The 13,612-nt window shown below is 44.0% G+C and overlaps 2 protein-coding genes across 3 annotated transcripts in view; one reads left to right on the top strand and one right to left on the bottom strand.

Moving 5' to 3' along the window:
• The window catches only part of LOC133120378 (epsin-2-like), a 27,611-nt gene extending 18,043 nt beyond the window's left edge, over positions 1–9,568 (top strand). Inside the window, exons 6-9 of one of the 2 annotated variants that reach the window (XM_061230299.1) lie at positions 3,993–4,139; positions 4,631–4,720; positions 5,033–5,257; positions 6,400–9,568. In XM_061230299.1, coding sequence (XP_061086283.1) covers positions 3,993–4,139; positions 4,631–4,720; positions 5,033–5,257; positions 6,400–6,731 — 794 coding nt within the window. In that variant the 3' untranslated portion in view covers positions 6,732–9,568. The remainder of the gene's footprint in view (positions 1–3,992; positions 4,140–4,630; positions 4,721–5,032; positions 5,258–6,399) is intronic. The other variant, XM_061230301.1, reaches the window with a different exon arrangement.
• On the bottom strand, positions 9,475–13,612 carry b9d1 (B9 protein domain 1). The gene is made up of 7 exons (XM_061230302.1): positions 13,424–13,612; positions 12,898–12,966; positions 12,524–12,635; positions 12,237–12,333; positions 12,091–12,153; positions 11,340–11,407; positions 9,475–9,872 (listed from the first exon to the last, which is right to left on the bottom strand). Exons 1-7 carry the CDS (start codon positions 13,484–13,486, stop codon positions 9,730–9,732), a joined length of 615 nt encoding a protein of 204 aa, XP_061086286.1. The 5' UTR covers positions 13,487–13,612; the 3' UTR covers positions 9,475–9,729.

Raw genomic sequence — 13,612 nt, 5'->3', positions numbered from 1 at the left:
TGGGACCTTCAAAGCAGCAGAAATCTTTCTGTACCCTTCCCCAGATTTGTGCCTCGAGACAATTCCTTTGACTTCATGCTTTGTGCTCCGACATGCACTGTCAACTGTGGGACCTTATATAGACAGGTGTGTGCCTTTCCAAATCATGTCCAATCAACTGAATTTACCACAGGTGGACTCCTTCTTTCGTATATCGTCAGATGGCCAACTCAGTGTCATGCAGCCACGCCCTCGTCTCCGGTCCTAAGTCGAACAGGCCAGCTTCTGAGGGTGGGCTGTATAGGGGGCAGCCGGTGATTATGTGCTCGGCAGTCTGTTCAGGCTCGCCGCACTCGCATGCCGCACTGTCCGATAGGCCCCACTTCTTCAGAGATGACTTGAATCGTCCGACGCCAGAGCGCAGACGGTTCAGTGAGGTCCATAGATGGCGTGGCATGTCTTCTCCTTTTACACCGCCTCCTGGGTCCCGGATGTATCGTTGCATGCGGGAGGGCCCAGCCGTCTCCCACGTCTGTTTCCAGGATGCTGCCAGCCAGGCGTCTCTGGACAAGTCCTCAGGGATAGACTGTAGCATCTCCTGTGCTGCCTTGTTGTAGGGATGGCGAGACTTAAGCCTGCATGGTGGTGCCGGTGTTGTTGTGGCTTTGTGTAGGATGTGCCAGTCGTGCTTCTGGGCTTTTCTTGCCAGGGCGAGGGTAGCCGCATCCCGTCGGAGACTGGCTGGGGCGATTCCAGCTAGGACTGGCAGGTAGGACACGGGTGGGTTTCAGACAACCAGTAACTATACGGAGGGCGCTGTTGATGACCGTATCTACCTTGTTCACATGTGGACTTCTGCTCCAGGCTGGGGCACAGTATTCTGCTACGGGTAATACCAGGGCTTGCGTGGATATGCGTAGGGTCTGGGGGGAAGCTCCCCAAGTTGAACCCGCCAGGCGACGGATGAGCGAGACCCTTGCTGTTGTCTTGGCCTTCACTTCATCCAGGTGTTGCTTGTAGGACAGTGTCCGGTCCAAGCATACGCCGAGGTACTTGGGGGCTTGCTGGAACTCCAGGCGCTTGTTGCCAACATGCACGTCCAGTTCCCTTCTTGCTTCCCGATTGTTAAGGTGGTAAGCTGCAGACACTGTCTTGCCCATGCTGAGCTGAAGGTGCCACTTCTGGAGGTAGTCTGCCAGGATGCCCATGTCTCGGTTGAGGCCATCTTCCATCGCCTTCCATGTTGGGCGGCGAAGCATGATGGCCAAGTCGTCCGCATAGCCATACTTGGTAGATGTAGTATCTGGCAGGTCGTGAATGTATATGTTGAACAACATTGGTGAGAGGACGGAGCCTTGCGGGACACCGTTCTTCAACTTTCTGAGCCTGCTGGTCTGGCCATCGCTGGTCTGTAGGATGAAGCTACGGTTCGATAGCATCTCCATAATGAACCTCACCATGTGCCGGTCCGGGATTGTCCTCAACAGTTTCAGATGTAGTCCACGGTGCCACACGGTGTCATAGGCGGCTGTCAGGTCCAGGAATACTACTCCAGCTTTTTCGTTATCCTGAAAGCTGTCCTCGATGTCCTGAGTGAGTAGCGTTACCTGATCCACTGTTGACCTGCCTCGGCGGAAGCCGGCTTGTTCCGGTGGGAGTTGTGGGTCCACCACTGGCTCGATGCGGCTGTGAATCAGCCTCTCCAGGATCTTATATGGGACACAGAGCAGAGAGATGGGCCTGTAGGACTTCGGGTCTTCGGCGGGTTTGTTCGGCTTTGGCAAGGCTATGACGGAAGCACGGCGCCAGGTCTTTGGGAGCTTGGACCTCCGGAAGCATGATGAGAAGAACGAGCATAGCCAGTAAGATGTTCTTTCACTTTGGTGTATGACAAACTCTGGGTGGATATTGTCTCGACCTGATGACTTGCCCGGCTTCAGTTTGTTGATTGCTGCACTTAGTTCGGCTACTGTGAAGTCTCCTGAGAGGTTAGCATCGACGCTGGCTGCCTTGGAGAGAGACGATACCTCACACGAGGTCAATCGTGTGACGTTTCTGTCAGCATCAGGGAAGCGACCATTTTTCAGGAGCTGGGAAGCAATGGCATCTGCTGTCACAGGACACCTGCGGGGGGTTGTTTTTCTCCCTGAGAGCAGGTTGATGGTCTGCCACGCCTTCCGGCTAGAGTGGGTGAAGTCGATAGCTTCCACTACTTCAGTCCACCTGGCCCTTCGGGTGTCGTCCAGCTTCTGCAATAGGGTTGTTGCTGTTGCGTCCATTTCTTCCCTGGAGCTTGCCTGCTGGTGTTGGCGCAGCAGGCAGCTGCACTCCTCATCCCAGCCCGGGATGTAGTTCTTATTGTAGCCACGTGGGATGTTGTGCTTTGCTGCCCTGAGGAGGACTTCACAGTAGGCGGCGTATGCGGCATCCACATCAGCTGCTTCTGGGTCCAGGAGACCAGCAGTTCTTCTTTCCGTTTCCGCCATAAACTGCCGCCAGTTCGCCTTCCTGAAGTTCCATCTCCTGACCGGTTTGCCAGATACCGGCTGTACCAGTGATGGTACTTTGATGATGGATGGCCGGTGGTGTGAACGAGGGAACCTGTCCAAGACACGTCTCTCCGGTTTCAGGTCGTTACTGCGGCATACGGCAAAGGCCAGGTCTGGGTTGGTGTGAGAGTTCCAGCGTGCAGAAAAGAAGCTTGGGGGCTCCTTTGGGTCGAAGAGCAGCAGTGCCTCAGCGTTAGAAGCCCACTCACTCAGCGCTTCACCATCCTGTGATGTGTGGTTGTAACCCCAATCTGTATGTTGGCAATTGAAGTCACCTGCATAGATGGCGGGAGGAGTCACAGATGGTAGTGATGATACAGTCAGCACAGTTGGTGGGGGCTTGTATACATTCACAACAGATGTTTCTTGGATTTTGGTGACCAGCCACTCAATGTTGCAGCCGGGTGGAGATTGACTGGTGGCTGACCAGCTCAATCCTTCCCGGACAAAGGTTGCCATTCCATGCTTCTTGCTGTGGATGGATCCGGTGAGGAAGAACCCAGGCAGTTTGAGGTTGTCGTCAGAAACCCAGTGTGTCTCTTGCAGGAGAATAGCTGCCACTTTGTTGGAATCGGCAAGATGCCTGATGACTTCGAGTTTGGCGATGGTAAGGCCCTCGACGTTGAGTTGGAGCACCGACAGACCTTGGTTTTCGACGGTGGGGGTGTCCGCCCGTCCTGGCGAGGACGTTCTCTGCCTTGGTCTTGACCTCGGCTTGTACCTTGGTCCGCCAGCTCGACGATTCTTTGGCGACATTAGTTTCATGAGTTGGTCTCGCACCATTTCTCACTACTCACAGGAGAGGCCGCGTGAAGGCTGTCGTCTTCTCCCCCAGGTGGACTCCAATTAAGCTGTAGAGATGTTTCTACAGCTTAGGTGGACTCCAATTAAGCTGTAGAAACATCTCAAGGTTGATCAGTGGAAACAGGATGCACCTGAGCTCAATTTTGAACTTCATGGCAAAGGCTGTGAATACTTATGTACATATGATTTCTTAGTTTTTAATTTTTAATAAATTTGCAAAAATCTCAAAAAAACTTTTCACATTGTCATTATGGGGTATTGTGTGTAGAATTTTGAGGAAAAAAATGAATTTATTCCATTTGGGAATAAGGCTGTAACATAACAAAATGTGGAAAAAGTGAAGCGCTGTGAATACTTTCCGGATGCACTGTACGTCTGTTCTGTTTACCATTTTGAACTGTCGATTTTTCTCCTTAATTGATAATTGGTTATTTGCTTGCTAATGGTAATAAATTGATTACTATTGTTGTGCATTATTGACAGCCTCTTTCACGTGGCATATTTGGTCTACAGTCTGCAAATTGTATATATGCCCTCCAGGTGTGCAGATATTAAATTCTGCTTTCCATTTGAATTGATGCCCTGTAGAGATATTTTTCAATTATATACACTCCACCAGTGTTGTATTGGGCCTCACTTGTGTCCCTTTTTTTATGGCAGCTCCACCTGTGGATCCATGGGGGCCGTCTGTTTCCGCAGCCACGCCCGAAAAATGTGCCGAACCGTGGGGACCCTCTGCTGGCTCTGCTCCTGTGGCACAACCTGTTCCTGACCCCTGGGCATCCTGCCCCAAGGCATCTGCCACTGGTGAGAATCACACTTTCCACAGGCGTGAGGGGGCACAAACCACAAGGTCATGGCATGCTAACACCTTTCATTTCATGAAGACTATAGCGAGATTACCAGGGAGTGTGTCTAATGCACTCTTGAACTTGACAGACTTAGCAACAGTTATTAGGTAGTGGAAAATGCCTCCACATGAACTTAAGGTGTTTGAATGCACAGGCCAGAAACCAGTTGATGGATATTTCCATGTTGCAGGTCTTGCGGTATACAGTGCAGCTGCGAAGCTGCAGTTATTGTTGTTTTAAAAGTAAGATTTCTCTTTACTTAACTGTCTGTGGTTTTACCAAAGTACACTTTAACTCCAGTCTTGCCTATAAATCACAGCAACAACTTTCTGCTGATTCAGGCCGTTTCACAATGATTTGTGACTCGGGTGTTTTTTTGAGAAATGTTCTGTCAGTTCATTTGTAAGTAAGCAAAGCAAATCTTTCATTTCTACTTGTATTTCCCAGAAGGTAACTTTGATCCCTTTAGTACACTGAATGGGAGCTCCAGGGATGACTTCTCGGACTTTGACTGCCTTCGATCTTCCAATGTGACAGGTGAAAAGCCCAGTATGGTTTCTTTATAGCAGGGGTTGTAATTTCTTACAAAGTGGCTTTCCTTCACATAGACTGTAGACACTGTCTTCAGCTGGCCTCTATCCAGGCACTAGTCTAATTATAATCCTCTTGTGATGTTATCCATTGAAAAACATTTTTCAGTTTTCTCATTGTTTTCCTAAACCATTCCCATTCCACAGTTCTTAGATGGACACGTATTGTGAATCCACAGGGTTGTTCTCTACATCTCATGGTCATTTTCTAAGATGTTCAAATGGAGACAGTTGTGGATAATGGTTGTCCGCTTCACAGGCAAAGCCACAGGAAGCTCCAGTTTGCCTTCACGGCCCAATGCTTCTGCCAGCCCAGACTTAATGGACCTGAAGTTGGAAAGCTCCCCGCAGAACGGTACAGGCAGCAGTTCCCGAAAAACTCCAGAGTCTTTCCTCGGCACCAATGCTGCACTGGTCAACTTGGAATCTCTGGTCAGCAAGCCACCACAGCCCGCTATTGTGTCCAACCCCTTCTTATCAGCAGGTAAGCCCACTGCACTGTGTTAATCTTATCTGGCTGGAACCTGGGACAAATTAATCATGTTAGAATTGTTACACATTTGAATGTGTCAAATGACTAAGGTGTTGAAGGGGGCATTGTGTCATTGGGTTTTCGCTGAGTTAGAGAATATCACAAGGGACAACCCAAGGACACAACATTTTTTGAAATTTTTGTATTAAATTTGACTAATTTCTTCTAATTTTCTACATTTGCATGTGCAATTCTGGAAAATGGTGATGTCCATGTGTTTCCACAATGCATTCTACACATGGAGGTATCTTATTTTCCCTGTATAACGACAGTTGGATATTTCACACGGTTCTCTTTAATTCCAGTCCTATTTCTTGGTCTATATTTTTGCATGCAGGTGTGTGTCTGCCCACTCACCCAAGCCTGCCACATATTGAATATTTCCAGTATGGATGAGCGAACTGGGTTTTATGCAATTTCGGTAACATTAGGAGGAATGTGGTCATACAACAGAAATTCTTTACACTGACTGTCCCACCAGCATTCAGATGAGATTCCAACTGATGTAATTGATTACTTTAACTGTTACTTCAGTTGAAACATCAGCTTGTTTTGATCAGGACTTCAAAACTGACCCTAAACATACAGTGAGCACCATAATTAATTGGACAGTCCACAAGACTTTGTTCCAGAACTCGTTGGGCTCTTTTAGGTGCTTTTTAGCAAACTGTTATCTTGCCTTTCTGTTCTTCAGGCTTATCAGTGGTTTGCATCTTGTGGTGTAACCTCTGTAGTCCTGCTGGTGTAGTCTTCTACGTATGGTAGCATTTGACACATTTACACCTGCATCCAGGAGAGTGTTTTTGATCTGTTGGGCTGTTGTCAGGGTTGGGTATTCTCCCTCATCCGATATGGATGAAAATACCCTAAAATTAAAGCTCACAGTCTCAGTACAGAGCTGAAATAGTGTGTCACTGTCCAATGAATTATGGTGCTCACTGTAAACTGGTTTAAAAATGAATAATTTTCTTAGTGCATGTTTTATGTGAACCTTTGAACAAAATTAACTGGTGAAAACGGAGCGTTGTGGACAGTTTGGGGGCGTTGCGGTTGTGTGTACGCACTGTGTGATTCGACCGTGCCCCTCCCTGCAGGCGCTGCTCCGGCACCCGTACCGCAGATCAACCCTTTCCAGGTGAACCTGCCTCAGCCCCCCACCCTCAACCAACTGAGGGTGAGCCCCATGATGAGTCTGGGCAGCCAGGCTTTCGGCGCCTCGCCCCCCTTGAGCCTCGATCCCCTGGCTCTCTCAATGCCTCCCCTGGGGACTATCGCCATGGCGCCCATGCCAGGCGTCCCCACCATGGCACCTATGGGCATGATGATGCCCGCCATGGGCATCCCACAGCCCCTCATGAGCACAGGGCTGCCCCCTGCAGCCTCCACCGCACAGACTGGCAGCACAACCAACCCCTTCCTCTTGTGAGAAACTGTGATTTTTACTAACCGGAGACAAGCGCCCCTACATAGCACGACTACCCGGTGACCTTTTATCTTTTCAGATTGGTGTGCTGTTTTATCGCAACTCGTTTGAGTAGCTGCAGTGTTTACAGATTTTAATTGGCAGACAATTCTCTCCACTCTCCTTTCACTGGTCGTAGGTACCCTGCATCGATTTCCGTTCTTTCTACACTTCTGACATTCATTTTGCAGTTGCTGTGTGTAACCCTATCGCCGTGAAACAGATTAGCCGTCTCTTGATAAGGCAGCAGTTCAAGGGCACAAAATTTACGGCCTTCTTTATCCAGGATTTGAGAATGTGAATTGTGCTCCATTTTATTTTCTTATTTTATGTCTTTAACCAACGTATTCACTCAAACTTTACTTTACTTTTTATGCATACATTACCCAAATGTTTTACATGATTGTATGAACACTGTATTATGACATGCAAAAGTATACCCAGGCTAGGGGATTCATACACATACAACATTTGGAGTGTCATGAACAGAAAGTTTGCACATGGCTTGAGTGCTTTGACTGCAGGTTCACCATGTGTCCTTAGCTGAATAGAAGCAACAATCAGCTGTGCTTAATGGAGCTACATCCGCTATGAGCATAAAAAAAACTACAAGAAAATGTCTGTGCTTTTGGACATTGAGAAGTCTGCACTTTGTCACTGGTTCCAGTCTTGCCACATTAGAGGAAGAACCTCGTGATTTCAGATATATAGGTTTTTAGGAACTTTAGGGAAGTGGTGCATCTTGGGGTGACAATGTTTTTTATAGCTACTAGTTTAAGATACTTTGGGGGAATGTTCACTCATTCAGGGGTCATAGTGCTCACTCTTTGCACATCTCTTATAGTGAAACTCCTTTGCCCTTCTCTCTTAGGTCAGATTGTTACAAAGAAATATCCAACAATCTTCCATTTTGTGAGTGGATCTTAATTATTCACATATAAAATGTGTTAAATGTCAAAAAGGAACAAAGGGAACCAGGGAATATAAATGTGACATCAAATAGTGTTACTGCTGTATCCTGTTACTGAAATAACATCACGAACAGTATTACTCCTCTTAGCCGTTTGCTCTGCAATTTTCTATGCATTTCAATCAATTGTAAAGCCTTTAAGAAGCAATGAACTTGCTTGTTTAGGAACTGTCCAGATATGCACATATGCTGACATTCTGCACATATGCCCTGCGGCAGTGCTGTAGGTGGGGGGATTCCACGGTGATCTACAAAAACTCAATTAATGCGGTCAGAACATTTCCGTCACAGGCAATTGCTTAGACGGCTTTTTGGCGAAGTGGCATCATTATAGCACAGCAGCAGCTCTGTAGATGATCAAGTCTGTAAAAGCACTCGCTCTGTACCTATACAGTACTCACCAGTATGGTTGCAGTGGTAACTTTGATGTGATCCAACCATCTGTTCAGTATCAGGTGGAAACTAGGTTCTCTCCTTGCTAGTTTTATTCACATCCCATGATTTTCAGAGATACGCTTATGTTACATATATAGGTCAATTGTTTTTACATTGTAGAATAGACTGCAGCTAGAATGTAATTCTCTTCGGTGAGAGGAATAGTGTTTAGGGTCACATGACTTTATTAGTTGTCAGAACAAGCCCAACTTCCAAACTACTGGAAGAAATGGATGTGGAATTAATAGACCTCGATAGGGGACTAGGTTTAGGGAATATTAACATGGTTTTGAAAATATATTTTCAGAATGAGATTTTCAGAAATATTATTACCAAAGTCTGTACAAACAATCTATTGAAATGGGATTTGTGAGATTAGACCTGTTTGCATTACAATGTTGATTCTAAGACACGAAGCTCCGTTTATTATTTGAAATCGCCAACCTGCCTTTTTTTTTATTTTATTTTTTAGAAGACAGTTGTTGGCCAGTGCCCTCTGCTGGAATTTTAGTAAAGCAGTGTGTATAGAGCTTTGTTACAAACCCTTGGTGTACTCGTGTAATAGTTATGATACCCACATAACCAAGGCATATACTCAGGCATAAATGGGGAGGGATGCTTTAAAACGGTTTCAAGAACTTTGATCTTATTTTAGGGATGGGGTGTACATGTGATTCTGCATAAAACGGTAGCAGAAAAAAATGTTTATGCTCAAACTAAATTTTAACTACATACATTATCTAGCTCAACTTGTCAGTTGCTTTTTCACTGTGTTTGTACTTTTCTTGCATTCTGTTCGTGTACTCATTCATTTACTGTGGTCTAACGTTTTCATTGTGAAGCATAATCTATTTTTTCACGTTATCGTATTTGTATATTTACAACGTTTTTCATATTGTGGGGAGCAGGCTGCTTTTTGTGGATATGTGCCCAACTTGTTGACATAACTGTATCATTAATTTATCATTTGTAATTTGTAAAACACTGTTCTGTATCTTATTTTTATGTAATGGGTTTAGGAGGAAATTTACAGGAAATCTCATTTTAACAGCAGCAAATGATAAGCTATTTGCTGCAAGAATTAAAATGTATTACATATATTTTGCTTGCAGATATTTTATAATGCTGTCAATAACAAATATTCATGTGTCAGCAAGAATAAATATGTATTGCAAGCAGAGCTGTGGATTTAATACCGTAGTTGGATTTTTCTATGGGACTGTAATGTGACTGGTTATGCAGACCTGAGATTTGGATTTGGTGATGAGTGAAAGTGTGTTACTACATAAAAGGAACAAACAGTTTATGAAAGAAGAGTAATTTAATTGTAATAAATATCAAAAGTATATAAAAAAATGATGTATTCTTGACTACAATAAAGGTACATGCATATTTATATCTCTGTGTACAAACTCCCATAAGTCTGTCTGTGCACCAAGTTTTGTTTATAAGCAAAATTTGTTATTTTGGTATCTTTCCTATAAACACAGTATGTGAAATGTAGAGGCAGCCTGTCGGTGGAGTTTTGGTGCTGGTGGTTGTGTCGTGAGGCAGAGATCATAGAGTGTAGGTGGGCTCTGTGACGAGGCCTGAGGCTTGCTGTGCCTCTGATGATGAGGTATCATAGCCCAGCTTCTTCATGTCCTTGGTCACAATGTTGAAAGAGAGCGTGACGAAGCCTTGAGATCGCACCCTGGTGACTGAAAATAACATCCAGACTTAGCATCAGACATGCAACACCATTTTCACAATGAATATTGTGTTTCCAGACTGCTCATGTATTGGGACAGGGATGAAAGTGTAAAGGGTTGAGGGGGGAAAAAAAGGCCTCAGTGATTCTAATTTAAAAAACCAAATGGCAGTGATGATTAAAATTAAATCCTTTCTGTGCTCAGGGTTTGCCTGCTTTTTCACTCTACTACTCATGCATGTCCTTCATGTTTCTCACCTTCTCTGCTCAAGTGGTCTTGCTCATCTTGGTCCTTTTACTTTCCCCTGTCTATACTGTCAGTCATCTTCTCTGTGTTGTGCCTGGCTCCTCTGCTTCTGTTTTCCATGTGTGTACCCACAGCTCACCAGTCTATTTACAGTTTCCCCTTCAATTTCCTGTCTGTTTTGTCTCTCCTCTGTCTCCATGGTCTCCAACATTCACTGCTATTCTTTGACTACCCCATCTGGCGTATCTAACTAGAAAGTTTCTGCATGCATGTACTCCACTTGTGGACTAATATTAATACATAGGGTGGGTGGACAGGGATGCTTCAGTCATTAAGAACTAATAATAAGAATGCATGTACTCTTGGATTCTCAATTCACTCCACAGAATTTGCCTGCTAATTTACAATGTAAAAAATACACAGCTGCCTATTTTCTACTGTAGCTACAGTTGGGTCAAAAATTTGCGCACCCCTGGTTTAAATGTCTGCTACAATGAATCCCTACGTGATCAAAAGCAAATGGTACAGAGTTAAATGTGAGCCCTTTCTGCAAATTTTAAAGCAAGACTGCCGGGAAAATGGGGAAAAATTCCAAAAGCGATAATTGAAAGACTCTTAGCTGATCACAGGAAGCTATTATAGTTGCCGGAGGAGGAGTTACAAAATACTAACTGACAGGGTTCCCAAACATTTTTACTGGGCTTTATTTATTATTTTGAAACTACAAATAACCTCTTTGAAATTAGAAGAAATGTTTAATGTTGTACCATTTAGAAGCCAGTTTGCTCTGTTCACTTTGATATTAATTGTAAAAGGCTTTTTGACCAGGGGTGCCCAAATTTTGCACACCACTGTACCTAATTTTGGTTCTAAAAATAGCATTCACACACAAATGCCTTACAGTATGTTTGCATTTTTACTCTGCCTTTACTTATGTTGCCATAATCATTACTTTAGCCAGCTGACATAAGCAAATGTAAGCAAGCTATTCCATTAAATGCAGATATGCAAACTAAGCTTTTAAATGACTTTTCATTTCTGATTCACAATAATCAAATGTTACAGTACATTAATGGTGCTGGCACTGCCAACATAGGTGAGATGACAACAGCTGCCCTGAGATAAAAGCAAAACAGAGTTTTAAATTCTGCCTGGAGGCGTGGTGAGCTGATAGGAGGTTGGTGGTGTGAATGCAGGTGGCCAATGAGCAGAGACAGGGAGTGGACCTACCTTCCCGTCCTTCCCCCTGGGCAACAACCTTTGGATCGGTGAACTCTGGTCGCCTTCCCATCAGCCAGCTGAAAACAAGAACCACCATTTTATATACCTGCACCCCAGTCACATCCAGTCTAACAGCTGTTTTAATTTGCAGACTTAAAGCAGAAAGTTAGAGAAGGCAGTCTCACAGATGTGCTCAGACGCAGAGCACTGCCCTTGTGACAAGCATGCAGCACAGATAATTTTCATTTAAGGTGATATCTGGATTTAGGTTTTTACTTTCATGTTTCATGTGCAGTACCCCTCCAGATTTTACCCATTACATTACATTACGTGGCATTTAGCAGACGCTCTTATCCAGAGCGACGTACAACAAAGTACAAAAGTGGACCTAAGAGGACAGTACTGTTCCGAGTCCTAGTGTAAACATACAGAAATTCAGAACCCTTGAAGAGTACAATCAACCCCTTCAATATTTTGGGTATATTTTATTTACCCTTCTTTTGATTCTTACTCTTGTCCTGTAACTTGCAGGGACATCACAAAAGATAATGATGTTTTCACAGCAAATATCACTTGGATGGAACCTACTGCCCCTCAGCTCAGCTACATTTAAACAGCCATTAGACTTACATTACTTGCATTCTATTTGCTGGAAATCATGTTCAAAAAATCTAATTAAAGATTAAAAATTGGGTCAGCTTTCAAAGTGCAGACAAAGTGGCTCTGGCATTCTCAGGTGTTTGACATTGAAAGAGGTTACCTTGTGAATTTCTGTAACCTTGAGGTGGATTCAGGAACAAACATAGGAATAGTTCTCTTGTGTCTAGAAGGAAAACACGTATGTTGAGTTAAGGGTTATTGTTCAAAGTATTTCAATATACGAATCTGATGAAGGAAGGTACTCACTTTCCAGGGATGAACGGAATATGAACAGCACCATATCCTCGCACCACGTCATTCCCAAAGGTGTCCGCACCATACACACACACCACTATTTGTGGCCCTACAAAGAGCAGAAAACACACAAAGTTGCAAGTAGCTTTGTTTGCACCAGTACTAAAATGATTCAAATGTATCAATTTGCAGTGATAAAAGTACATTCAATGACCTTGTGACCTCAATGTCTTAAGTGATTGGCTAGAAAAAAGGCCGAGTGATGAGTATATGAAGTGTAACGAGAGCTAGGTCCTCACAGCCGAAGGGGTTTGTGCTCTTAAAGGTGATGTCCAGGGGGAAATTCCACACAATACTTTGCACAGGGCCTCTGCCCTTGGATGAGATCTGTGAGATGCCCTCCTCCAAGCCCTGCAGACGAATAAGTAATATCAAGAGTGCGTTCTCTCTCGCGCATTTTAATATTTCAGTTGTATCCGGAGTAACCACCTACATCATACTATTTACATACTTGCTTTTAGGACTCAAAACACAGTAAATACCAATTATCCAGTCTACATGATGCAACAAACACAAAAGTATTCAGTATTTACTAACCAATAAAACCCCAAAACCTGTGGAGATTCTCACTTAGCCTAAGTTAAAATTCGTACAAGAGAATCACTTCACTCACCGAAGTTGGAGCCCAATCGTGTCCGTAAACAAAACAATACTTGCAGTACAGTTCATCGTGTTCTGGAAACTAATTCAAGGGGAAACAGTTATTTAAACTTGAAACACGAAATATCCAGAATACTATTTAAAGGTCACGCCGTTAAAACCAATAAACTTTCGTAACGTTAACTTAATTTACAATTCAGGATAACAACCTCGCTATCTAGCAAGCAAGATTCTGGGTAAATTGCCATTTCATATACCGAAGTTACTCTGTTATGCCTCGCAACTGTAACGTCAATATGGAACAGTTGGGTGATGTGGTTTCCCCCAAATTCAATTAGCTAGCTGAGTTACCAATTCCAGTCAGCAATAGCACAAATATTAGCTAACATCAACGTTAGCTCCCTAAAGTATTTATGGATTTTAAACGGTCGACAGCCAACAGGATCATGTGTAATTTACCTATCTAGCTAGCATGATAATTAATTTAGAACTAATCTCTTCATAATCTGGTTGGCTAACCAGTTGGCTAAGTTTCTCACGTTAGCTTCTTCAATTTGCCCGTTGACCATGAGAAGAAACACCGATGGGTTGCTTGTAGCCATATCTATATGGTCTTAGAAATTAAAATAAAAAGCTAACACAATATATGCCGTAAACGTGTTTCAGTAAACAAACATTAACGTCGTTTTCCCGTTGCTAACATCTTTTTTTGATGCTAGGGACGCCTT

The sequence above is a fragment of the Conger conger genome, chromosome 2, assembly GCF_963514075.1.
Source record: "Conger conger chromosome 2, fConCon1.1, whole genome shotgun sequence".
Taxonomy (NCBI): Eukaryota; Metazoa; Chordata; class Actinopteri; order Anguilliformes; family Congridae; genus Conger; species Conger conger.
The sequence above is the reverse complement of the archived record's forward strand: the minus strand, read 5'-3'. Positions and strand labels throughout refer to the sequence as shown.